The sequence below is a fragment of the Emydura macquarii genome, unplaced genomic scaffold (assembly GCF_026122565.2).
Source record: "Emydura macquarii macquarii isolate MOO-44397 ecotype Brisbane River unplaced genomic scaffold, CSIRO-AGI_Emac_v2 contig_587, whole genome shotgun sequence".
Taxonomy (NCBI): Eukaryota; Metazoa; Chordata; order Testudines; family Chelidae; genus Emydura; species Emydura macquarii.
In genome coordinates this window covers 14,029,447-14,056,960 of record NW_027130724.1, presented here as the reverse complement: position 1 = coordinate 14,056,960, position 27,514 = coordinate 14,029,447, and the positions used below count along the sequence as shown (strand labels likewise).

Here is a 27,514-nt window from a genome sequence, read left to right as displayed (position 1 = left end):
TGTTTCTAACAACTTAGTGCCAGCTTTGCTCTTTTCTCCTGTGATGAGTTGTGATTGAAAGTTTTCAGCAATTTTTGTCTGAGAGATACTGAGCTTGGACTCAAGTACAGATCACAAAGTGTGTTATGAGGCATATTGAGAGGGGTTATAAAATTGTACATTTACACTCAAATACGATGGACGGAAACACGTCATTCTTAGCTATGAAGGTTCTGATTGGATGGTCCAGGTTTGGGGATGCCCACATGTAGCTCTCCTTGAAGTCATATGAGAACTTCATGACAAAATTTAACTCTTGGAATTTATATGGCTCTTTTAATCCATAAAAAAGTGGCATCTTTCATTGTATCCATGTAAGAGAGAGAATGGCTAAATGACCTTTTTCCATAATTTTTTGTCTCTTGCTTCCATTTTTTTCCAAAATGAGACGTGCAAATAGTTGTTACACTTGCAGAATCCAAAATGTACCTTATATGCATTAGTGAGATAAAATATATTTAGAGTGCAATTCTACTATAACAGAATTCTGCCTTAAAATGAAAACATAAAGACACGCTGAGGTGCTAGTGCCTTGTTGAGTGCGGAGGGTGTTGTATACACTCCGTTTAGCACAGGGACAATTTCTTTGGGTCAAATAGATAGTCTCTGATCCAGTATCTCCTCTTCATCAGACGATGAACTCCGTAGTTCATTTCCCCTTCTTTCTGAACTGAAGGTATGTAAATCACATACTCTTCAAGAGCATCTTTCAGTTTCTTCCAAGACAGAATAATCTAAAATAATCCGAATGAAATAAATGTGAAGATGTATTTGTTTCCTCTGCTGTATCTTAAAATAATGATACAACAGATATTTTTAAAAACACTGTATGTTTGCTAGAGAGATCCTGTGGCATACTAGTTGAGTTCTACAGATACCTTACTTACAATGGTAGGGTCAGACTTTACTCTGTTATGCTGATATAAATCTGGAGTAATGCCATAGAAAGTCAATGGAATAATTGAGTCCAAAATCTAGCCAAATGGGATCTAGGAGCTTTTCTAAACAAGAGAAAAGGTGCTTTTAGTTGAGTTAGCCAACATGATTTGAAACACCACTTACCTCCTTACACTTAGTTGTTATTTAAAAAAAAAAAAAGTCAACATGTTTTAAAACTCTGATGTAGATAAGGAAACTTTTATAGGTATTGCCTGGTTGAGATGAACCCTAAGCTTACATGTAGGTTTCAGCTGATTAACTAATATAGTTCAACATGCCTTGTCTACACTAAGGTTTCAGAAGATGTTAGAATGTGCTAGCTAACATGTTCTAAGAAACCAGCCTTTTATCCTAGCCCAGACATACCCCTACTGTAGATGCACTGAAGGTCTTGTCTAAATGAGGATTTAAAGGTGTGATGTTAACGTGCTTTAGCTAATACACTCTAACACATTTGTTGGACAAGACATGCTGCCTTCAACAAATGCAAACCCAGTCAAGCTAAAGGCGAAGGTGGAGCCTTGGCTTTAATTCAGCCAATATAGTATGTGTCAAAGTATATGATTCCTTGTCTAGAACACGTTACACATGGTAAGGGTTAGTAGCCTGTATGCAGTTGGCACTTTTGACAGCAAGGTGACAGTCAGACAGTAGGGATCAGAGATTCAGCCCCTATAACTGGCATTGAATTTTCAAATCAGCTCATCTCCCCTGCAGGCCCCTAAATGAAGTTCCCAACTGGGTTCGGAGCTCATGTGAAAATCTGACCTCCACGGTGGATGCTGATCCTTTCTGGAAGGTCTGGCTTTAGAGGGTTCTGGTTTATACTAGGCAGTCTGAAAGGAACGGAACTAAACTCTGTTCCCGTGTGGGGTGGTTGTTTTTTATTTTCCCTGCTGTAAACATGCCGGTTTAAAAGTCACTCGTACAGAGGAAATTCCCTCCTCCTCCAGCGCAGCTTCGAGTTGCCCTGTGCAGAGCTATGCAGTGCTAGAGGATTGTCAGGAAATAGCTGAGAAAAGGAATGCAGCCTCCCTCCTCATCACAGCAATGCAGCTCTGTCTGCTTGGAGCTTCTTTAATGGTTTCCTGTAAATAGCCAAGTGCCCTCGACATGGTTTTCTTCACAAAACGGTGACACAATTCTGGGCAGTGACTCGTGTCATGCCAAGGAAAGGGGCATTTGTGGAGGAACGAGGCTGTGTAAGTGGGTTACGCTCACATATTCTGTGCATTGTTGCAATAGGTGCTTCTGGGAAGATCAAGGTCTCCTCTGTGCTGCTCAGCCGTGCTGGTTGCTCGAGGGCCTGGCATAGTAGCTAAAGCTCCGTCCCTTTCCCATCCACTTTGGAAAGGCCAGTGGCTGCTGCAGTGCTAGCTTTCCCAAGCCTTGTGCTTAGAGGCGTGTGCAAAGACCACATCATACCCAGTCTCTGCACTGAGACACAGGGTGTGGGGAGGGGCGCCACTCATGCTCCCTTCCCCTCATCTTTGAGCACCTGTGCAGGGATGAGTCTGACACACTAGAGAATATGGGCGAGCATTTGTTGCTTTAAACCAAATACTCCTTGGCAGGCAAATTGCCGTATTCCCTAGAACCTCAACTACAGATATAAAATTATGCCTAATTATAATCAAGAGGGAAAATGTACAGCGAGGTGGTCTGCAGATAATCCATTCTGGGCCAAATCTTGCATGCAGGCCTCTGCCTCCCTCATAGGGCAATTCTGCACTAATCGGAGTAATCCCGAGGATGGGCTTGCTATCGTAGTAGGAGCTGTAGAGCAGCCCGTCAGTTACATGATGGCTGGCGCTCACAGACTGGTGTGAACTCCCAGCCTGACGAATGGCCCTTCAGAAATCTTGTCCTGGCACCTCTCTCCTGTGCAGGCCCAGGGACTCCACTGTAGCCCTGGGGTGATTGTTTGACCCATGTTGCATTTATGGATTTGCTGGAACCTAAGTCTCTGATCCTGTAAATCCTGTAAGTGTTGCCCAATCTTGCCATTTTCTTGAAAGTCTCGTGATATTTGGTGTTTTTCTTACATCCCTGTCTCCTGGAATAGCATGATCACATAAGAATCTCAGCTTTAATTTAAAAAAACCAAACGTTTCTAGCCCTAATAGTTAGAGAGGAGAGCTTGAAGCGTGACCCTCAAAGACTCGAACACCAGAACGCAAGTAAGAAGAGCCCCACATTTATTATTTTTAAAATCCTATGCTATTTAAGCCTCTTGTGATTTTTTTTCTTTTTTTTTTTTGGTGACCTGACCCATGATTTTTGAATGTGTGGAATTGGCAATACTATTTTCGTTTGAGTAGTCCCACTGTCTACTCGTGTATGTAAAACTATTCACATTCTTAAGGGCTTGAAGGGGTAGGGCTCTAACTTTGTACCCTGAACACAACTTCTTTGTGGGACTGACGTGGTAAGCATTTTTCTAGAGTGGTACATGTGACCTGAGAGCAGAGTGGGTCTAGAATGTTCTGATATGCCTCCCTCTCTCCACACCTTGACATTAACCCTCTTGAACTTAAAATTTGGCTTTGTTGGGAAGCCCCATACAGAAGGCTGCTATGATATCAAATTGCCCAGAGCTAGGTATAGTGTCCTCTCTTTGTTTCTTCCTGGAGCTAATACAGCCCTATGGATAGGGAAGCTAGTCTTTAAAGTAAAAGAGGAGTCTCTCTTCTTCTGGTCTTTTCCTCTCTCCTTCTAGCTTCACACCTTTGTGTGGAGCAGGAGTAAGAAAACAAATGTGTTCTTTTAAATCGTGACATAAACTTTCACATGTATTTCTCTTCACAAGTTTTTAGTAAGAAAATGCAAGTTGTTTGTCCCTAGCCATGATTTTGGATGTTCCATTTCTTGATGTTTGGGATTTAGCACTTCTGATGCCATGCAAGAAAAGCCACACAGGAAGCTGCTTTCATGTCAAAATCCTCAAGATGGGATCAGTCTAGAGGGCCCCAGCTAAAACAGAGAATACGTGGGGGACAATGTCCTATAAAAATGGCCTTTATGGGTATCTATGCAGATACTCACTAGAGACTGAAATCTTTAAAGATTCACTGGCTTATAAGGGTGGACTTTCCTTTTTTTAACCAAATAGGGTATTGGGGCCGTTGTGGGAGAACGTAATAGGTTGTTTTACTGGAATGGAATAGGCAAACTGCCACCAAGCCAAGCTGTGTCGCTTAAGAGAGTTTAGCAATGCAGCCGTTCTTGCAAGGCGGGCAAGATATCCTTAAACAAAGCATTTAGGAAAAAATGTTCTTGCTTTAGTACTAACCCCTAGATGCCTAAACACTAGGGAAAACTCCTGGGAACAGAATAAATGATCAGCCAACAATCTCACCATATTAGTATTATTAATTTGTTTCTAGGGATTTTGTCATTATAACACAGTACAGGGACTATTTTTCAAAGCATGCAGCAGGATTAGTAGCTTTCAGTGCTTTCCCTTCTCTATAAAGGTTTGCTTCTCATTAAGCCTCTTGCTCTCAAAATGGTTCCTGATATTCCTTTAGGATAGTCCTGATATTCCTTTAGGAGGGCCTGTTCCTTCAGATCTGCAGCAATAAAATTTCCTCACACTGTTTTGATCAACAGAGCTTGCAAGATGAAAATAATTTGCCTTGACTGGGGCTTTAGAAACACATGCAAGTCTTGGGTCTCAAGCACTCAGCTATTCACCCTTACAATATATTTAATACATAGCAACTCATATCCAGGCATCTCAGAACTCTTCATGAATGTTAATTAATCTTTGCAACAGCTGTGACGGGAAGCACTTTTTACTCATGATAAACTGAGGTATAGCATTTGTAGGGTCTTATTCAGTATTACACAGCAAGACCCTGTTGCAGCAAGACTTACACATGTGCCGTACTTTTATGCACTGTAGCCCCATTGACATCAAAGGTAAAGTCTTTGTAGAATTAGGGTCCAACTCAGTCAATGACAAATCCAGGCTAAAGCCCAGGAGTCTAGACTCACCATCTCTTGTTCTAATTCACTAGACAAGATTTCTTATTCCCCTTCATCATCTTTCTAACTTCCCAAAAAATGCCTTCCATATGAATGCATTTAAGCAGGGCTAAGTTGGTCCCTTGCACCAGTGAATACACTGCAGGCTAGAACACGGTAATTATTGGAGCTAAGGGGTTAGGATCTTGGAGATGTTAAGAAGTTCTGGTATTGTGAGTTCAGAGCTCTTTGGTAAACAATGGAATCTAGACTCTTCATAAGATGACAGACAAATAATGGTAATGTTTCTGACTTTCAGAAACCTGGCTTTGACGGATTGCAACATACTCTAAGGACTTTTAATTGGAATTGTGTAATTACTGGAAAATAAGCTTTAGAAATGAGGGAAGTCTTTAAAAAATCAGTGTGAGATGAATCCTGTTTAAGTCTAAGTAGGAAAAAGTACCATATGGTTAGGGAGGGATTTTGAGTAGGCTATAAAACAAAAACATATAAATATGCTAAGCTGGGGGATTTCAAATGAAGGGCCATCTTCTGCTCTTAGTTAGGTAAATTGAAGTTAGAAAAATTCAAGATGCAATTTTTTTTCATTAACCACCAAGTTGCGTGGTGAATGCATCATTATCTGGAGTCTTTACATTGAGATTGGATGCCTTTCGAAGGGTATGTCTCCTCTCCAAGCTGGGGGTGTGATTTCCAGCTTGAGGAGATGCAGAATGTCACTGTGGCAGCAGGAATGGCTAGCCTCCCCAAATACAGATCTGGCACCTCTGACAGGCACACACTTGGGGCAAGCCCCTCTTGCCCCTTGCGCTCCCATGGGTACTGCCTAGTTTTAGTGCGCTCACTTGATGAGAACTAGTGCAAGTAAGTTGCCTCGAGCGGGGAGTCACACCCCAATCTTGAAGTGTAGACATGCCTTAAGAGAGAGCCTCTAGTTCAGCCATAAGTGACGGGGCTCAACAAAATTCAGTTTACATAGTAGGGAAGAATAGAGTCCTCCAGTGCAGGAACTGCTGAGTACGTTTTATGGCAGGGGTGGCCAAACTTCTTGCTCCCACCCCCTTCAGATTTCTCTCCCCACTGGGCAGAATCCTCCCCTGCTGCGGGGCAGAAGCTCCGAGCTCCCACCCCAGCCTGATAGGCAGAGAATGGGGAGAGCTTAGGGAGCTCCGCGAGCCGTACTTTAACTGTAAAAGAGCCGCATGCAGCTCACGAGCCACAGTTTGGCCACCCCTGTTCTATGACCTTTATTATGCAGGTCAGACTTGGTGATCCTGGTGACCCCTCCTGGCCTGTGTCCTCAGCTGGTGTAAATTGACATAGCTCTGTTATCTTCAGCCAAGCTACATATATTTACACAAGCTGAGGATCTGGCCCTATGAATCCGTGTAATGGCAGTTACGGGTATAAATGAGAGGAGAAGTTAGCTGGGGGAGGATTTGTGTTGAAATTAATGGTTAATGATTCCAAATCTGTAGGGCACACCAGGAAATTCAGAGTCATTAATGCCATAGGGGGAGCTGTGTTTTTATCTCAGTGAGCTATCACATACTAAAATTACAATTTGCTTGTCCTCTCTGGGATTGAACGCCTGGTAGCTAGCGCATGTTAAAAATACACCTTGTTCCTAGCAAAGAGAAGTAAATGCATGGAACATCCTGAGGGGTGGAACTAGTTCACCAGATAATGTAAATGACTTAGAGAGACAATTGAATATTTCTTTATCCCTCACTTCTCTCTCTCCAGAGAGACAAACCAGTGACATGGGCTGAGATGAACATAAACTGTGGAGTGGGTTTTTTAGATTAAGCAACCTTTTCCTGGTCAGCAGTTCATTATGTTTGAACTATGCCTTTTTCTGCACAAACCCAAGCAAGTTCGTTTTGTACAGGGAAGTAAGTGGAGGCTGTGGAGGAGGAATTCACACTCAGAACCACTGCCCAACCCATAGGAAAGTCCTGTGGTCTGGCATAGTGGCCATAGTTCCTCTGCACCTCCGTCCAGGTGCTCCCTCCCACTAGATGCGTACTTTCATTAAGGCCTGTGTGTGCTAACTTGCCCCATAATCTTTATGTGCCTCAGTTGTCTCCCCTATAATATGGCATTAACAATACAGGGGTGCTGTAAAGTCATATTCTTTTTTGTGTGACAAGTGTTTGGGATGGAATCCAAGATGCAAGTGCAGAGAATAATTATTTTTAATCCTGCATCTATTAACAAGAAGGTTCCAAGTCAGATTTTCATTTGCACTTAAGATCCCTGTACCCTGGCAGTGGAAAGGGGCTTTAAAAAGTAAACCATAGAGAACATTCTCTTCCTGGGGGTTTCCCTAGACAGTGAAGGAGTAGAAGAGCTCTAAACCTGCCCTACTCTCAGCCTCCCGCACTGGGAGCAGATCTGGGACATGTGGGAGCATGGTTGGAGTTTACTGCACTATGGCTGTTTTCTTCTTTCCAGAGATGGACATAGGAAGCTGATCACAAGTTAGAGTAGACTTAAGGCTGCTCTAACTTATAACAGAGGAACATGGCCTAGACTACAAACAGTGCAAAGATGACTTAAAGTCACCTTTGGCCCCTATCTTCATCACTGCCCTAAGGGCATGAATGGAGTCCCTGAGAATGAGGCCCAAGTTTCCTTCTTTTCCACTAGACCTATAAGTGTCCATCACTTTCACCCATAATGGTGAAAGCTGGCGGGTACTGGCAATAGATTTGTCACTGTTACACAGTATTTTATATTTATCTGCCTTTATTTTTCAAAAGATCCTGCCAGATGATTTGTGGACAGGGTAGATGAAAGGATCTAATAATGAATAAGGCTCAGATTTTGTCATCCTTACTTTCAGTGAGTAGTACTTTACTCTGAGCGTAGTTCCATTAAAATCAGTAGGACTACTTGTGGAGTAAGGCATTACTCAGAGTGAGTAAGTGTATCAGAATCTGAATTTAAATATAATAGAATTATTTTTATTATTTATATAAGCTTTTTTTAAAAGAGAGAGAGAGCGAGAGTGAGAGAGAGCAAAGCCAGGCATCGCAGAATTCATCTGAAGTTGTCCATCCATAATGGTTTTGGATCTGTATTTAAAATGTATCAGAATACTGGAAATTTTGTCTTTCATTTCTGTGTAAGTAGTTAGTGAATATTGTGATGAAGAGTATTGTATAGAGCCCAGGGGATGTGGATATCACTATATAGTGCCTCACAGGAAGTTACAGGGCTGTCACATTGCTTTAAACTCCCTGAAATAAAATGGCAATACATTTATATTTGATTATTTTATGTAACTTTCTATATGATCTATAAAATTTTATTCAGATTCATCTATATTTTGATTTAAGGTCAATGAAACTTCTTAAATAACTAAATGTTACCAACTGGTCTCCCAGACACCCCAGTTTGATGGTGTTAGTGGTAATAATACCACTATTGATTGATTTTTATTATGCATCCATGACTGGTATTTGGGTTCGCTTTGTAGGTTGGGATGGTACCAAACATCACCACCCCCAAAATTTTGATATGGAACAAATATTAAAAGTAAAGACAAATTCTAAGGAATGGTCATATCATATCGCACACTACATAAGCAGTGAAAGTACTTCCTAGTCCCTTCTCTCAGTCAAATTATTATTCCTGTAGCACGATTATTGCCTTATTTGGTTTTAACCTTCCAGGATTCTCCCAACGTTAATTATATATGGCATGTGTTAGGAGCAAATTCTGCCCTCAGATGGGAGTGGGTGGCTCTCGCTGAAGTTATAATAGAATTTATTTATTTGTATGTTGACTTTTATTGTAGTAGTGTCTAGAGGCCAACCAAGAATGAGGCTCTGTTGTTCTAGGCACTGTATAAACATAGAGTTTTAAACAGTAAATATAAGAAATAAACAAGCGTTTTGGAAGGGATGTAACCTCTCATGCTTCTGGGTGTAAGCAAACCTCTAACTATTGGTGGTTAGGAGGATCCTTTCCCTAGCAGGCAGGTTATACCGTAACTGCCTATTGCAGGTACCTCCTTTGAATCACCTGGTACTGGCCACTGCTGGTGATAAAATACTTGACTAGATGGCCCACTTGTCTGATTCAGATAAGAAGGATGGTCCAGTGATTAGGATGCTGGCCTGGAGACTTCCTGTGTGTCCTTGAGTAAGTCACTTTGCCTCTCTGTTCTGTGTCTATAAAATGGGGATGATGCTAATATGTCCCTACCTCACAGGTGCGTTATGTGCATAAGTATATTATAAATTTGAGGTGCTCAGATACTATCATAATGGGGGTTGGTGACGGGGTATACAAATGCCAAATGGGTTGGCAAGGGTTAACGAACTTCAGTGGGCATAATCTGCTCACCCACAACACCTATAGGAAGGGCTGAAATGGAGAAAGCTGGCTAAATTGTAGCTGGCTGGGAAGGAGAGCAGACCAATTGCTCTCACCTGGGGAGAGACACTTGGCTGGAGCCGGGAACTGAGTAGGACTGCAGCCCGTCAGAGCCTCCCGGAAGGGAAGGCAGGCCTGACATCAGACTGTGGGCTTATCTGGGACCTGGCAATGGTTGTTAAAGCAGGGCATGGCAAGGGGTGCCCCACCTGAATGGAAGGCTGGGGTGTGAGAGCTGAACCTAGGAGGTGGGCGGATGAATAATCTCAGCCAGGCTGAGAACTAAGCCCAAGTGTTTGTTTTGAGGCTGTGACTTTGGAACTTTGCTACCCCAGGAGGGAGAGTTAAACTTTTGTACCTGGCCAGATGGCTGAGCCACAAGCCACCGGAGTGGGCTGGAAACCCTGTTGTGGAAACTGAGGCAGAGCAGCTGCCACACCATGCCCTGCTATGAGGAGGCAAATGGGGGGTCTATACATATACATATATATATAGAGATTGATCCAGTATAATACTTCCTATATGCTTGACTGTCAGCATGTGTCCTGGAGCATAAGGTGATTATCATGGGAGATCCAAAAGCAACCAGTGCAACACCAGAATTATAAGAGTAAAAATAGTAGTTAGCAGTGACTACACAACACACTTCTGTCGGAGCCACACAATGTGCACCTAAGGAGCTAGAATCTGGCTCTTACTTTTAATTTTGGACAGGCCTATAAATAATAGATTTATCCTTAAATAGCTTTGCTCTGCTTACAGGGTGGAAGAAGATTTTAAAAATATTTGGTAAGGCTCTGAACCAAAACCCTGCAATTGTGCTGTGTCTGTAATATGAATATTGGGTACAAGCATTATAGTTTGGTATGTACAAAAATCCATGAGAGAAATAAATATTCATGACATCAGCTAGGTAACTTGACTGCTTCTTTGCCAAACCTGTCTTGCTTTCTGGGCTGCCAGCATCAGATGGATGAATGAGGGAGGGCTGACAAAGCTTCCTTTGTGTACAAACCCATTAATGAAACCATTGCGTATCTGTGTTAACCAGGCTATGTTGTACAACTCTGAAAAATGGATTCCACATTGCCACACTGGTAATCTACCAGTAGGATAACATCCTCATGTGAAACAGTTCGTTTTCCTCTGCATATTTCTCCTAAGAGCTATTACACTTACCTATATCGATCAAAGACTCACCTGCACAGGAGTTAATGAAATGCAGTTTTGACCAAAATTCTCTTGAAAGCTAATTCTGTGTATTTTAAAAATTTCCTTTTATTTTCCCCCCAAGTCTTCTACTTATATAACACTTTTTGTTGTTCATTGTAACAAAACATGATGGCAGATGTACTTTTTACAGTAATAGCATTATTTATATCATATTAATACAAAGACTATTGATGGGCTTCACTGGGCAGAGAGTCCTTTGGGAACTTTTACTTCTAGTATGTCTTCCATATTTTTGCCTCTTTTTTGGTCTTATTGTTGCTCCTAGAAGTCCCAACCAAGATCAGGGCCCATTCTGGTAGGCACTGTTGAAACACAGAGCGAGAGATAGTCCCTGATTCAGCAAAGCACTTGAGGATGTATTTCCATTCCAGTGAAGTCAATAGCAGTCAAGAATATGTTTAAAGTTAAGCATATGCTTCTATGCTTTGATGAATTGGGTCCTGTCCTCTCTGGGACAAGGATTGTTTTACAAAGGAAACCAGATTCCTTTGGCTATATTTCTCTATAGTGTCACTGCAGCAGAGTTACACCACAGATGGATTTCTCCCATTAAATTAAAAAGTACGCTGAATATCTGAAATGCTTTGTGCTGGTGGTGTTCTCCTAAGGACCTCAGTGTGTGTAAACCAACTAGCATTGGCTGGCTTTCTGGTACCATTCCTGGGACTGTCCCTTTCAGTGGCTGTGTTTTTCAGAATAGAGATAGTTCCAAGGTGAGTTAGGGAGGGAGAAAAAAAATTCTGCAATTTTTTCATGACAAAACTGGAAACCAGACAAATTGTTCACCTGTTGGGGTTTGTTACAAACTCAGAATTCTATGCAAAAGTTCCCAGGGGCTCAGGCATCTTTCACTGTCCCTGGGTAGTTTTGGAGAGGTCGAGCCACTTGATGACTTTAGGTGGAAGCCAAAGAGAAATCTGCTGTTTCAGCTGGGCTTTGCTTTTGGTTTTAGAATTTGTTTGAACTCTTGCAAAGAAAAACCAGAAAAAAAGCTCTTAATCCCAAAGCTCTGAATAGAGCTTTGCAAACTATTTACAAGGAAATGATGGAAATTTTGCATTGTATTTTGAACTCAAATTTTTCCCCCACATTTGCCATATTTTGTGAATTTCTTAAATATGGGTTCCTTTTATACTGAAAAAGAACCAATTTTTAAATAAAAGTTGTTCAGTTCCAAAGTTCATGGCAGCTTTGAAATATAGGGTTTAAATTATCACAATTTTTATTTGAAAACAATGATATCATCAAGTTTCATAGTGCTGCAAAGATGCTCCAAACATAAAATACTTTTTTATTGAGTCCGGGGAAGTGTGGATCTTTCCTAAGTTTTACACTATTCTGCAGCATCTCTAAAATAGATTTGCATCCCAGGTTTGCAAACCGATTTAGTCCAGCTTGGTTTCTAACAGAAAAGTAAGTCTTCTAAAATGGATATAGCACATGTGTAGTAAAGATCACCTTTTGACATTATGCTGCATTTATTTAATTTATTTTCAGCACCTTGTGTTAGTGATTCAGACAGTCTTTCCCAGTAAAACTAAGTGGAAAGCATTATGAAGCTGTTAGTGCATTGTGGAATTTGCAATCCTAGAAAGCTTGCCTAGCGTCAGAGTTTTTTTTTATTTTCCCAAAGAAGCCCTTTTCCAATCACAGCAGGTGGTTCATTGCAGCCCTGCTATATGGAAAGTATAACAACAATAACACTGAGACGTTAGCAGAATTGGGGGAGCTTTAGCGCAGAAAAAATACCACTGACTGGAAAAAGCTTTCATCTGATCTGGGAAAGCTGATATACACAAGACAATCAGAGAACTCCTGGAATCTGTGGTTAGCATAATTGATTCTACATTCTGAGCTGCATTCCACGTGAATTTTCTGTGACCTTATTTGCAGTAGAACTGTTTGGAATAAAACAGTTTAGAGAATGTCCTCTTCACAGTGATGAGTGTGTTTGTACAAGATTTTGTGTTGTCAATACCCAGCTCATTTTTCAGCATCCCATTACAGTTTGCTTTTCAAGCAACCTTGATTTATTATGGGGTTAGGTAAACAGCACGTTTTGTAATACTTTTTATTTTTGCATTAACTATGCTATCAATAGGCTCTGTGGTCAGCAATTCTAGTCAGGGCTTAAGCAGCCCCTGGGTGGCAACTCGGCACACAAGCTCCATGCTTCTGAGAGCTCAAAAACCATTGACAGCTAGTGTTTATAAGTGCCTAGCATCCTAAATAAAGGAGCCACTTAGTGTTTACTGTACCTGAGTTTTGTCTCATTTCCCTTGCGAGAGGCTGTATATCCATCTAAAATCTTACGATTTGGTATTTAAACGTACGTTATTCCCCATTTGGCAAAACATTTCTATAGCTGTTACAACAGCTAAGGAATGCCCCTTAAGAAGCTGTAAATGGAGCACTGCTCTATACCATTGAAGTGGGACTAGTGCAGGCAATCTACAAAGCTAGGGTCTAGACTGAAGAGGGGTGTGATGGAGGAGTGCACCAGTAACACATCTGGGATTAGAATCTGGCCCATATAATTAGTGGCCGTATTCTGCCCTTGATCTCTGCAAAAAATCTCCACTGATGTCAGTGGGATGTGGCCAGAATCAATCCCTCAGTTCTGGATTGTTGTGCTGGAGTCCCCAGGGTGCAACCTGGGCTGTTGGACTGCTGAGCCCTTCAAACGCATCAACCTGGGCTGCCTCTCACACTGAAGCTGATGTCAAGCTACAAACCTCTGATACGCACTGCATTTACACAGACATCCATCAGCGGGGCACACCCAACTGTGTTACATGAATGATCTCCCAGCCACTCATGAGCCATCAATAGAGAGGCTGCAGCCAATTCACCCCAGCTCCAGCCCTACACCCCAGAACTGTACCATCTTACACTGCTCAAGGCCCCCTAGAGCAGGGCAAATTCATTAAGTAGTTTGCCACTCTCTCGATGTGGAATGGATGGACACACACTAGCCTTTGTACACTGAGCTGAGATTTCTTGAGCACTTCAGCCAAAATCCACTGTTTCAGGTAAAGTGTAAAACAGGTTTATTAACTACAGAAAGTTAGATTTTAAGTGATTATAAGTGGTAGGCATAAAGGTCAGAGATAGTTACCTTAAGAAAATAGAATATAAACATGCATTCTAAATCCTAAACTTTTAGTCTAAGCAGGAGTTGAATCAAACTGCTTTTCTCATCCTGACATATGTTACAAGAAAGTTACAATTCTTCAATACACAGACTGGGACTACCTTCCAGCGTGGGACCAAACTTCCCCAGTTCAAAGTCTTTGACCTCCAGAAGTTCTTCCAGGTGTTGAGTTGGGGTGGGAGAGAGGCCAAGTGATGATGTCACTTCTCCTCTTTTATACTTTCTTCCAGCTTCCTGGAAAGATCTTTGCTATGATGTGGGGATCAGGCAGTCCCCATTAGTCAAGGAGTCTCCTTTGCGTATGTGCTTTCTCCGAGAGGTCTCTGGGATAGCGGATTGGGTGTTGATGAGTCATTAATCCCCCTCTGGCTATTGATGGCTACTTCTTTGTTATAACTGAAAGACTGGTTGCGGGTGTTCCCAACCTCACAACATATTTCAGTAACACATAGAGGAGTACTTCGTAACTTCACATATAATGATAGCACATACAATCCAACAGGGTATTAATGTTCAACAGATCAAGACTTTAAAAATATCTCACAATGCATACTTTGTACAAAACATATCATAATTCTATGACAGTGGTGAATATTGGGGTTCCAAGGTGCTATTTTGAGGTACAGAGTGTCACTGTTGTTTCCTAGCCCATACATGAAAATGTTACAAAAGTGAGCTCAGTCTGTGCAGTCCCCCTCTTTGGCTCTTGGGAGCATGATCAAACAATTCAGCTTTTCTCAGGCATTCCTTTCTCACATATTTGTGGGACCCACAGAACACAGAGTTACCAATCACCACCTCTCCCTTGTTTATCACTGACTTTTTTCCAGAATATGCTTTTGCTCAGCAATTCCTGCTTCACACATCCAAGACCCTCTGCAGTTGAGAAGCGTGTGTGTGTGTGTGTGATTTCTTGGTTTTGTGTGTCTAATGGGGCTACATCAGCAAGGTCTTCTCCACACTCACTGCCTGGCATCTCCACATAGACATTTCTATAGTATTCTGTTTATTCTTTGTGCCTCCTGGGTATAAAATCGAACAAACAAAATTTGTCTGTTTTTAACAGCATTTGAATGCTCTTTTACATCAGGCCATCCATCAGGAATCTGTAAGCTCAGGAATGCTAGACTGTTCAGATTGGAAATTCTAGAAATGATAATTGGATATTTATATTTTTCATCAAGATTAAAATTTATTGTGTGGCTTTTGGTTTGTTCCAAGATCCCATCCCCCAGTACTTCTAGGAAATAGCTAGGAGTTATTACCATCTTTCCTTACCATAGGAAAGCAGAATCAGTTTAATTGCCTATCTTAGTATCTCAAGGCAGCTTTACTTAAATAATCTCATGGCTGCCAGGGAGTTAGTCAGAACCATGCATGGGTCTCTTCATGTAACAAACAGGCTTGCACATGGTTCTGTAATGTGCTTGTAGCTGTGTTCAGAAATCATGTAGGCACAAACTGTGTTAAGTTTCTTAGCTTGTTTTAGAATAGCCAGGACTTTAGTCTCAGCTTTATTGTTTGCCAGTGTCACTCACTGCAACTGCTGACTTCTGTGCAAGCCCTGTTGGACAGAAGAGCCAAGCCCAATTAGTGAAATTTTGCAAAACCAAAATCCATCTCTATACTAATAGGGATGGACCAAAATCAGAGCCATATAGCTAACCCACATACACATATCGCTTCAACTTTGGGTATGAAAAAATGGGATTCAGATCTGAACCACACTTAGTCTGGGGTTGTGGTTTTACAAAATCATAATCTGACTGACCAGATTTTGCAAAATGAAAAGGAGCTCTGGGTTTTGCCCATTGGTGACACGGTATCTTGAGAATATTATCTCTAGCACTTTGGAAAGCTTAATTGTCAGTTCAGCTCTATTTAAGCTTAAATCACTTCACTTGGTTTCGTGCAGGTATCCAGATCCAGAGACAGCAGAAATGACCATGACAGCCAACAAGAACGCCAGTGTCGCCAACAGAGCTGGAGGGAGTAAAGTGCCTCAGGATACTCTGGATCGGTAAGTCCACTGCAGACTGTGAAATTTATACTATCCGTTTCTGTGGATCATCTTGTATGTGCCAACGTTTTGTTACAGAAAACTCTAGGAAAGGTTGATTTTGTTTTTGGGATTGTGTCTCAGATTTCCAACACTGAATAAGAGCTGGAAAATATGTGCTAGGCTAAGGGTGATGGAAGCAGGGATTGGAGATAGCAGTGTGTGAGAACATGTCCAGATGTGTTTCTCTGGAGCTACTGCTGCTCACTGATTGATTTCACTTAACAGGGATCAGCCTTGGAAGGAAGGACTTGTGGTTAAGGCCTGATTAGGACTCAGGAGACCTAAGTTAAATATACATGTGACTTTGGACAAGTTGCTTCACCTCTCTATGCCTCTGTTTCCAGTTTCCTTTTTATATGTTGCATCTCTTTCTCTCACCCTTTATCTGGCTTGTCTATTTAGATTTTAAGCGGGGACTGTCTCCTATGATGCATAGGTACTGCACCTTGCACAGTGGGAGTGGATACAAGTCAGGCCTGGAGCTCAGGGTAATGACAACAAAAACCGAGGAGTGGAGCCAGATACTGTGATGATATTCTCTTTACCTCTGTGTTTATAAGCTACCAGGTACAACATCCAAAGCTGATATTTTCACTTATGCTTTAAAGACGACAAGGTTTATTTGATTCTAGTCTCCTTTGGGAAGCATTGTCTGGTTATTGCTTTGTGATACAAATCAACAAATTATCGTCAATCCAGTCCATTTAGATTGAGTCCCTTTATAGACAGTGTATTGTTATTTGTATTGCAATAGCACCGTTTGTACTTGGCACTGTACAAATACTCTCAGCCCTAGAGAGCTCTCAGTCTAGCACTTGAAGGCTTTAAATACATTTGTGTCCAAGAACTGAGGCCCTGGAGTGGATATGCGTCGAAAAATAAATGTTACGAGGTGGGAGGGCAGGGGAAGACCACTGAGATCTTGTCTATGTTGTTTTCGGGTTTTTTGTTTTTGTTTTTTGGTATTAGTTTGGGGGTAGGATTGCATCAGTGTAGGTACCGTGCTACAAACCCTAGTGTAGACATGATGCATCACTATAAACCCTGGCTTGCACCTGTGCAGCTCACCTGAAGGAAGCTGCACCAGTACAAGTCACAGTTTATACCAGTGCAGTGTATCTTTGCTTGGGGTTTGCATTGGTGTAACCACACTAGTGCCAACAGCCACCCTCTCCCTCCACCTCCACCCTCCCCAAAAGCATAAATAAGGTCTGATTCAGATTCATCAAGCCAACATAAGTACAGCATGATTTATCCAAAGCAAAATGAGTCCTTAGAGGTGACAGTTGATAGCAGTGCAGCTGCAGGCAGAGGTAGCTGATGCTGTGGAATGAGTTCAGAGAGATGGGGAATTGTGGGCTTTGGCTTTGATCCCAGCAATGGGCTATGTGTCTACTTGTAATGGATGTCCAGGCTTGGCTTGGCTTGGCATACCTGCCGTTTTATGCTGAACTTTTCAAACCACAAGCAGAAAGGAAAAAATATTATAAATTAAGTTATGAAATTGTCAGTGTGGAAACACTGGAAGGAAAAATATTTACAGTTCTTTGCTTTTTTGTTTTTGCTTTAAAGGTAAAACTTTCTAATTATGCCTTTGACTTGATTGTTTTTAAACTATCTTGGTTTGTTCTCAGTTTTTTAAATCTTTCTTAATTTGATGTATTTGTTTATTTTGCCGGCTTCTTATTCTGATGGCCTTCTCTGTCAAATCTTTTATTTCTCTATTTCAGGCATCTCCCACTCCTTCTCTTCTTGCTGTGCTGTTTAAGTCATACTGATTGCATAATTTTATCTGCTTTGGGTTAAATGGCCTCATCCTAAATGTGAACTATTGTGGTACAGTACGTACAGCACAGGGTTAGGAATCTGGAGTGAAATCCTTACTCCACTGAAGTGAGTGGGAGTTTTGCCATTGACGTCAGTGGAGCCAGGGTTTTACCTCGAGCTCCATCCCCATCTCCGTTGCTTTGTGGCCTTGGCAAACCTTTTAAGGGCTCTGTATTTTCATTTTCCCACCCATAAAATAGAGATAGTTATATTTACTCCAAAATGTAAAGAGTTTTCAGATACAATTATTATGTTATGAGTCAAGTAATTTTATTTCTCTACCAGGACTCTCTCTCTTTGAATTCTGTATTCTTTCCCTAGTCTCTCCTAATTATTTCATTGTCCAGAGTTACCTTTCCTCTTCTTTACATTGCTTCCCCGTTATACTGGGCAACAGGCTAATGGGATGTGTAACTTCACTTGGTGTATTGATGTCTTACAGCTAGAGATGACTGTACATCAGTAGCTCTGTTAGATTTTACCGGGAATGGATTTGAGGGCCTGGTCCATTCGTAAATTTGCTCGTCCACAGCACTAGGCTCTCCTAGTGTCTCTTTTTACAATATATCAAAAGAGCACAAAATAATATTTTGGGGGAGAAGAGTTTCTGTCTCAATTACAGATGGGCTTGAGTTCAGAGCCGGATCCTTACAGCCTCAAAATTAAGAGGTGAATATTAATGGAAATTATGATGCTTGGCACTTATATAGCAGTTATCTATTCATCCATCTTAGTGCCTGATTTGGTGTGTTAGTCTGAGCCCATTAGAGACATCTAAGCTGGGAAGTTTGGATCTACAGTTTTGGCTCAGACCATTTCTAACCTTAATATTCTTTAGAAGTGCCTGAATTTGTGATTTCTTAATACATGTGACAATAGGTGTCAAATGTTCTTTCTTTCCATATTCTCATCATATGTTTTGACTATGGTTAAGTAATGAAGAATTTTTAGGTGTAAGCATGGGCATGAATCTAGAGCTATTCCCGAATCATAGTAACATGACAAGCGAGAAGATTAAATAGCTTGTCATGTTTAAATTCTGCATCCTTTAGTTTGCCTTTCTGTAATCTCCCTGGATGACCTAATTTTGTGAGGCCATGCAAGAGGATGTTATTTGAATCAACTGGGAAATGTCTTTCTTTTTAATCAATTTAAATCAATATATTAGGCACTGGCATAATAAAAGTTTAGTTCAGGATGTGGAATGATTTATTGTAAACATTCTAAACAACACACTTAAATTGAGCAGTCATTGTCTCCATTTAATGTGGGATCTGATGAGAGATTTGCAAGACCGTAGTATATGCTTTCTATGCAATTTGCTGGGGTAGCATTGTATAAAGTGCTGATAATGACATGACAGAGGTGTAATTATCTCCCAGTAACCAATCATCTTCCTCATAGTCATAGGATTTGATTAAATCTATCTATCTAGCTGTAATTTATTGATGGATCCGATAGATTTAGATTGATCAATATAATATTCTTTTCTTTTGGAGCCTAGTAAATAATAATTAAATTCATGCAGCCAGACAAAACCTTTTGTATTTGTTTTCAATAGTAATTGATAGAATCATAGAAGATTAGAGTTGGAAGGGACCTCAGGAGATCATCTAGTCCAACCCCCTGTTCAAAGCAGGACTAACCTCAGCTAAATCATCCCATTCAGGGCTTTGTCAAGAAGCAGCTTAAAAAACTCTAAAGATGGAGATTCCACCACCTCCCTTGGTAACCCATTCCAGTGCTTCACCACCCTCCTAGTGAAAAACGTTTTCCTAATATCCAACCTAGACCTCCCCTACTGCAACTTGAGACCATTGCTCCTTGTTCTGTCATCTACTACCATTGAGACCAGCCTAGCTCCATCCTCCCTGGAACCCCCTTTCAGGTACTTAAAGGCTGCTATCAAATCCCCTCTCATTCTTCTTTTCTGCAGACTAAACGAGCCTCGTTCCCTCAGCCTCTCCTCATAAGTCTTGTGCTCCAGCCCCCCTAATCATTTTTGTTGCCCTCCGCTGGACTCGCTCCAACTTGTCCACATCCTTTTTGTAGTGGGGGGCCCAAAACTGGACACAATATTCTAAATGCAGCCTCACCAATGCCGAATAGAGGGGAATAATCACTTCCCGTGACCTGCTGGCAATGCCCCTCCTAATGCAGCCCAATATGCTATTAGTCTTCTTGGCAACCAGGGCACACTGCTGACTCATATCCAGCTTCTTATCCACTGTAACCTCGAGGTCCTTTTCTGCAGAACTGCTGCCTAGCTCATTGGTCCCCAGTCTGTAGCTGTGCATCGGATTCTTCCGTCCTAAGTGGAGGACTCTGCACTTGTCCTCGTTGAACCTCATCAGATTTCTTTTGGCCCAATCCTCCAATTTGTCTAGGTCATTGTGTATCCTATCCCTACCTTCCAGGGTATCTGACACTCTCCCCAGCTTAGTGTCATCTGCAAACTTGCTGAGGGTGCAATCTACCCCATCCTCCAGATCATTAATGAAGAAGTTGAACAAAACTGGCCCCAGGACCGACCCCTGGGCACTCCGCTTGTGACCAGCTACCAGCTAGACATGGAGCCATTGATCACTACCAGTTGAACCCGGTGATCTAGCCAGCTCTTTATCCATTTTATAGTCCATTCATCCAACCAATATTTCAGCTTGCCGATAAGAATACTGTAATTGACTCAATGCTCAGAAATAACAGAACTACGAAACCAGACCATGGGAAAGAAACATGTCAGCTAGCTCCTCATTCCTGTCTTGCAAACATGTCCATACCTAGCTAGACCAGCTTCAAACAGAAGTCTTGGCTTTAATTATGTTTCTGTGATGATGGAGCAAATCTAAAAGCCAAATGACAACAGCATTTTTAAAAAAAAAGTCCTCGAGCAAGCTGAGACATTGTTGCATCTGGAGCAATCTCCAAAACTCTATCTTTGAGTCAAAATAATTTTCATCATTCAAAATAAGTTTACAGCATGTATCCCTCTTTCAGAAAGTAAGAGCCACCCCCAATACATGTTAAGGAGCCCAGTAGAAATATTTAGTTTGCTTAGTATTTTGAATAAAAGATTATATCAAATGAGGCCCAGCCAGAGGACTGGAAATATCTTTTCTCCAGGCACTGAGACCTTGAGATCTCTAAAATAAAAGAATGTGCATAGGTAAAGTGTCTGATGTGTATCAGCCACGTTGATACCTAGTGTCTAGGTGCCAGATACAGTAATTGAAGCTTCTGAGTTATCCTGGAAGAACTCAACTGGTAGAGGATTGCGTCACTAAGATTATCTTGCGTCAGGAGTGATATTGTCTGTGTAGGGAGGGGAAAGTGCTGCCTCTATTGAGGAAATGTTTGTGCAGTCATGTGCCTTGACATGAGTACATTCAAGGGCATCAAGACACGGTAAAGACACATCTTTATCTTATGTCTAAGCTTTACTGTCAGTTAGCTCATACAGGTGACTTTCCATCTGCCTATATTGGAGGTGGAATGGTCTTGTGGTCAAAGCAAGGGAGATCTGCATTCTGTTCCCAGGGTTGGTTCACTGTGACACTATGGAAGAGTCATTGGTATATTAAGCACCATGGGGCAGGATTGTATGTTATATGTTTGCATAGTGCCTAACACAGTAGAGCGTATCATCTTGGAAATAATAGCACTAATAAAATGGGAATCATGATATTTACTTACCTCATGTGTCTGTTACGAGGTTAAGTTCAGTAATATTTATAAATGCCTTGAGGTCCCTGGATGAAAGGTGCGGTACGGCTGTGGTTAAGACACTGGACTGGGATTCAAAAGATCTGGGGTCAACTCCCAGCTCTGCCATGACACCCTGAGTGACTTTGGGCAAGTCACTTAGGGCTTGTCCACATAAACACCTAGTTTGCAGCAAGCGGGGTGTAAGTCTACCTGGCACTGGTGTGCCATGCGCTAAGTGTCTCGTAGGCTCGTAGACTCAAATCATGGTTTAAAGACTTCAAGATACAGAGAATCCAGTACCTTAAAGTCTTTAACCCATGATTTGAGGACTTCAGTAACTCAGTCATAGGTCAGGGATCTATTACAGGAGTGGGTGGGTGAGGTTCTGTAGCCTGCGTTGTGCAGGAGGTCAGACTAGATGATCATAATGGTTCCTTCTGACCTTAAAATCTATGAGCGTCCATGTGGAGCCTGCTGCCTTGCACTAACATTCTGCCGTGCACTTTGATCTATCCTGCTTTGAAACAGGAATACCTGAAAACACATTATGGAACTCTTCGTGCATGGCAGCAGGCTCCACATGGACAGTTAGACTCATAGAACCACAGGGTTAGAGGGGACCGCAAGGGTCATCTAGTTTAACCCCCAGCCAAGATGCAAGATTTGTTGTGTCTAAACCATCCAAGACAGGTGGCTATCCAGCCTCTTTTTGAAATCCTCCGGTGAAGGAGCTTCCACGACTTCCCTAGGCAATTTGTGTTAGTGTGCAGCAGGCTAAGGCTGGGTATATTTACACCCCATCTTGCTGCAGACTAAGTGTTCAGATAGACAAGCCTTTAATCTCTCTGTGCCTCAGTAACCTGGCTGTAAAATGGTGATAATACTTCCTTTCTCCCAGCTGTGTCTGCATGGTATACTTAGTTTGTAAGCTTGTCAAGGTATGGACTGTCTCTTACTATGTGTCTGTACCATGCCTAAGACAACGAGGTTTTGGTCTTGTTTGGAGCGTCTAAGTATTGGTATAATACAAATAAATAACAATAAATATATATGTAATAGTTATTGTCACAGTAGTTAACTTCCTCATGTATTTGCAGTTGGATAAAGTATTCCTCGCTTTCTATGCTAAGTATTTGGATAGTATTGTTGTGCGTGGTTTAAAAGCTGCTTCCTTCCATCTCAGAGGCGGCTGTATATTAAAGATGATCTATTCATAGTTTGTAAAGTTTTTTGAGTGATTTGGGATCTCTGGCTGGAAAGGTCTCCATAAAATGCTAGTGATTAGTATGATGGTCAAGTAAATTCTTCTTTGAACGTGTCTGGAAATCTCATTGTGGATGCATACTTAATACAAGGCAAGATCCTTCCTGGGCTGTAAGGAAGCTAACCCAATATATATTATATATTGGTGGGAGGATCCTGATGTATTTTGAATTGCCTGGAATGTAGCTGTGTGTAAAAATGGCATACCAACATAGATTATAGGTACAGTGTATATATTTATAGGCATAGGTATAGATATGCGCTGAAAGAATGCAAGAACTCATCGTGTATGATGTTTTTTTCAGCCATTGGGGAGTCTAGTAAATGAGTAGATGGCTGGACAGTTCCTGGAATCCTACACGTTGTTGAATGAGTTTGTGCTTTTCAGCAGTCTTTGGCCCTGGCGACTTGAGGTTTCAGTTTGATAAGGCAAATGAAAAGCTCAAGCTTGAGACAAAGTTGGGACTGCTGCACTAGCTGAGGTTCAGGTGAAGTGCCAAGCACTACCACTCCTGACATGCCCCTCTCCACCCTGACACACCTGCTACCTAGAAAAGAGGGAGCAGGTGGCATCTAGCCATGATTCTCAGCTTCACCTTTAAGGCAGCTTTCCAGCTGCTTTGTGTGGTTGAGGCAGCACCAAGCAACTGGATCAGGGACTGAAGAATGAGCCCAAGGGGTCTGAAAAAGAGACTCAGTTCAGAAATATACACCTACTCCCTGGAAATATCTTAAGTTGTTATCCATGAGTTTGTGCTCCAAAGTCCATGGAAAGCACATATTTCTTACTTTGAGCAGGAAGGACTTTCACATTTTGACAAAGAAACTGAAAGTTGAATTCTACTGTACTGTTGGACAAATGGTGGTTTAATAAAAATCTGCTGAGGGTAAGCAATATGTCAAGTTATTGAAACCACTAGGAGATTTTGTTCTTTTTTTTAGGCACTGAGGTTTAGAAAACAGCATAAATAAGCTTCAGCCAAAATGTTTTGGAAATTGAATAACTGACTTGAGATCCATTAGTAAGTACTCTATTTCATTAAAAACAGAGGCAGTGTGAACTATGCAGCTGACAAATTTTCAGAAAGTTAGTTCCCAGCAGTGCAAAGTTCCTTCAGGTTCAGAAAAGTGTAGAGATCTTTGTTATCCCGTGAAATGGACGATTACGTTAGAATATGGAAATCCAGAGTTTGCCACTCTGATATGTGCTGTGGATGATGAGGGCAGCGTTTTTGAAGTTGATTAAGAATGGAAACATCACAACTCTGTGAGAGATGGGATTAAATGAAAACACTGATCCAAATGATAACTCTGGACTTTGGGAAAGTTTGGATCTGACTCTGAATTCCATAGCTGGTCCTCATTGCTATAATGGGCCTTTGACAGTGCACTGGTTCCCAGTGAATGAGGGGTTAATTCCAGTTCAGCTTCCCTCTTCCCCTGTGCATTTGCTCAGAGAGTGGATGCTTACGAGGTATGGTGGGGTGTATGTGTGTGAAATACTGTTGAGAAGGCAGGTTTTCTCACCTGGCTTGTGGTAGAATCCCAACATGGGGCATTTTGCTGTTTAGTTTCTGGCTGTGGTAACTTATTTTACATTCTTGTTATAAACACTTATCTCAGGAAAAGACCTAGCTGATTGTAAATTAACTCTTTTTTTCAGGCAAATCTTCCATTGCAGTAAACAGGAGTTTTGTCACTGTTAGGAGTTCAGGATTAGTTCGGTAGTATCTCATTCACTCACACATACACACACAATTATTTTTACAAATGAAATATGAAAGGAGTTTTGGTTGTATTTTGTTTTGTGTGGTTTATAAAGCAAAAGGTTTTTATTATTATTTAGCTCTCCAGCTCGTGTGTGTGAATGTATTCAAGCAAATTATTTCTCACTGTAGTCTAATTTCAGTGGCACTTTGAATGCTTTGCACTGTCTTTAGACACAGCAGCTAGCAAGTCAGGATTAGAGTAATCTTTTATTTGTATATTTCTACAATACTGATGTTTAGTAAATTCACTGAAGAGATAATAATGTGAAAAAGAAACTGTGGATTAAAAAGCAGGTTTGAGAGATTTTCATAGTGGACAGATTACACCAGGAGCAATATTTGCCATGGAACTCACACTATATTTCCAGAACAGAGATATCTTAGATTAGTATTGTACTACAATATTTACTGCATTGAATAATCATGTTTTATTATTGATTATGTTAATTTTTTGTATTATTGTTCCAAAAAGGATAATGTTAAAGATTGAATTAGTCTGCTATTTTTTGCAATAAAATATTAGATCAGTATGAATTTGGAAATGTTTATTTTTGCTTATTATGCAACATTAGGGAGAAAGGAGTGATATTGCTGAGCAAGATAACAATGTTCATTAAAAAACGTCTGGAAATCCACATGGCTCTTGCAGAAAGAGTTTTTTTTGTTTTTGTTTTTTTTAAGTACATGGGTTGCTGGTAAAGAGTGCTTGCTTGAACTGCCTGGAGAATGAAGCCCAGAATAAGAATAGAGCAAGTGGTGACCAGCAAAGTGCTTTCACATTACCCAGCCAATGTGTTTCAAACCTGTGCTGTAAGAACGTGTTTTCTAGGAAGAAAATCTTGTCTCCATGGTCCTTTCAGTCCTTGGCTTTTGCAGTGAGACTGCCAACAAGGATGCCGGTCATGACCATTTGTAATATTGCCTCTTATTATATGGACATCTGTCCATTAGGAGTTAGTCTGTGACCACTGTCTTTACATTGAGCCACTGAAAAGCCAAAGGGAAATGATTTCCACTTACTCCCTGTTTGATCTGGATTTGAACTAGTGTTTTAGAAGGAAAGATTGTGTGTTCTGTGACTATTTTCCTTAACTATTCAGTTCTCCTTAGGAGAAATTTTCACCTTAGCGTAACAGAAAATTAAAATAGACACAACAAACATTGATACAGAATGAAACCCAGAGGAAGATTTTGAAATATTGAAACATAATTTTTTAAAAAAGAGTGAAAAGTAATGCTATGTGTTTCTGCAGTGTCAGTGTCAGAATGAAATCGCCTGTCTAGATAATACCTGTCCAGAAAATAAGAGAAAGAAATGAACTAGCTTGTGACTCTTAAGTTCCCTTCAGCGACTTTTTCAGATGGATCATCATATTCGGTATTAGCCATGCATCCTGATTCACTCTCCATGCTGAGTGACATCCCCATGTTGGTGCTTTAAAAGCATATTCCTCTCTTGATGTATCCATTAAGTAATTTTCTGCAGGGGGAAAACTGAAATGGGAGCTAATACAAAACACATGTTGAGCTGTCCCCATGTTTTAACAGTGTGCATGTGTAGTATTTTTCCAAAATTAGGTCAGTCAATCCTACATAGCCTGTCTAGGAGCAGTTTTTGAGCAAGAAAACATTTTGATGTTATATGCAGTGTCCCAGTCACAAAGATCCATCAGTGTGTGGCTAGGATGCTAATAACGTGTATTATTTTGAAATGATGTCACTATTGACTCAAAGTCAAGGACTCATGTTATGCAAAATTCAATATGTAGACTTTAGGTATTCCTGGTCATTCATCTTTTAACTGTTTGGAGCATGCACTGTCAGCTTCTTCAAGCTCATTCGCTAAAGCTATTTGTATCTTGGCTAATCCATCTGCACTGTTTAGCTCAGTGGTTCCCAAACTTTTTGGCTTGAGGGCCACAGATATCATTTTTACAACCATGAAGGGCCACCAGTCTCCACCAGCAGGCCCGCTCCCCCCCAACCGGAAGCCAAATGGAAGGAGTTCAGCGAGGAGGCTGCCTCCTCACTGACCTCCCGTCTCCCTGGCTGCAGCAGAGAAACTGCATGCATCCTATAGCCCTGTGTGCTCCAACTGGGTCCCTAGGCAGTGGTTCCCTTCTGCAGCCAGGGGGATGGATATCAGTGTTCCCTCCCTCTGGCTCCAGCAGGGACCGCAGCACCTAGGGACCCAGGCAGAGCGCTTTGCTCTCTGCTGGAGCTGGGAGAGGGGAGCGCTGATTTTCCATCCCTCTGGCTCCAGAAGGGACCTCAGCGCCTATGGACCTAGGCGGGGCGCTTTGCCGTGTTCCCTGCTATAGTCAGGGGGAAAGGAGCGGTGATATCCCATTCCCTTGGCTGCAGCAAGGAGCTTGCACTGGTCTTTTAGCCCCGCAGAAACACGTTCCACCTGGGTCCTTAGGCAGCAGCTCCCTTCTGCAGCCAGCAGGACGGGAGCTGCGGCCCACTTTGAAAGCCCTCGCGGGCCACTTTTGGCCCCCAGGCCACAGTTTGGGAGCCACTGGTTTAGCTGTAGAACTACAACTGAAGCCATGTCTTGAAATGGATGTGTCAGTGCCATTGGCTAGGGGGGTTCACCACTCTGAAGGAGGTGCTGGTATCTTGCAGGATTGAGTCCTGTGCCCAACACGAATGTATCCTGTTGCTGTCAGAGGTGCAAGAGTGCTGCCATTGAGAATGTATTGTTTGTTCATTTATGTGAGCCAAAATTTGCAAATTTTTGTCCATAAAGTTAGCCTCCTAAATCCACATGTAGGTTTCTGTAGTAAGTGGCCTGAATTTCAGAAGTGTTGAGAACACATAAATCCCACTGAAGTCAATAAGGGCTGTAGTGCTCAGCACTCTTGAAAATCAAACCCTTATTTTTTGAGCCTATATAGTTTTAGGAGCCTGATTTTAAGTAGCCAGGTTTGAAAACTCATGTCCATAGTGCCCAAATTGTACTTTATGCTTTAATAAAGCAAGCCAGAGGAGAGTTTGAATTATTATATAGGAATGATTTAGTTAAGTTAATGATGCTCTTAATCTAATTTATTAACATTGGCACAATGGGATCCTTGAGTCATGTATTTAGTAAGGTTAATGTATTAATGGTACTCTTAATCGATCTTTGATGGTATAGAA

The 27,514-nt window shown here is 41.5% G+C and overlaps 1 protein-coding gene across 1 annotated transcript in view; it reads left to right on the top strand.

The window, feature by feature from the left end:
• DENND2B (DENN domain containing 2B) overlaps positions 1-27,514 on the top strand; it is a 163,904-nt gene that overhangs the window by 14,661 nt on the left and 121,729 nt on the right. The window contains exon 2 of the mRNA XM_067540751.1: positions 15,660-15,764. Coding sequence (XP_067396852.1) covers positions 15,660-15,764 — 105 coding nt within the window. The remainder of the gene's footprint in view (positions 1-15,659; positions 15,765-27,514) is intronic.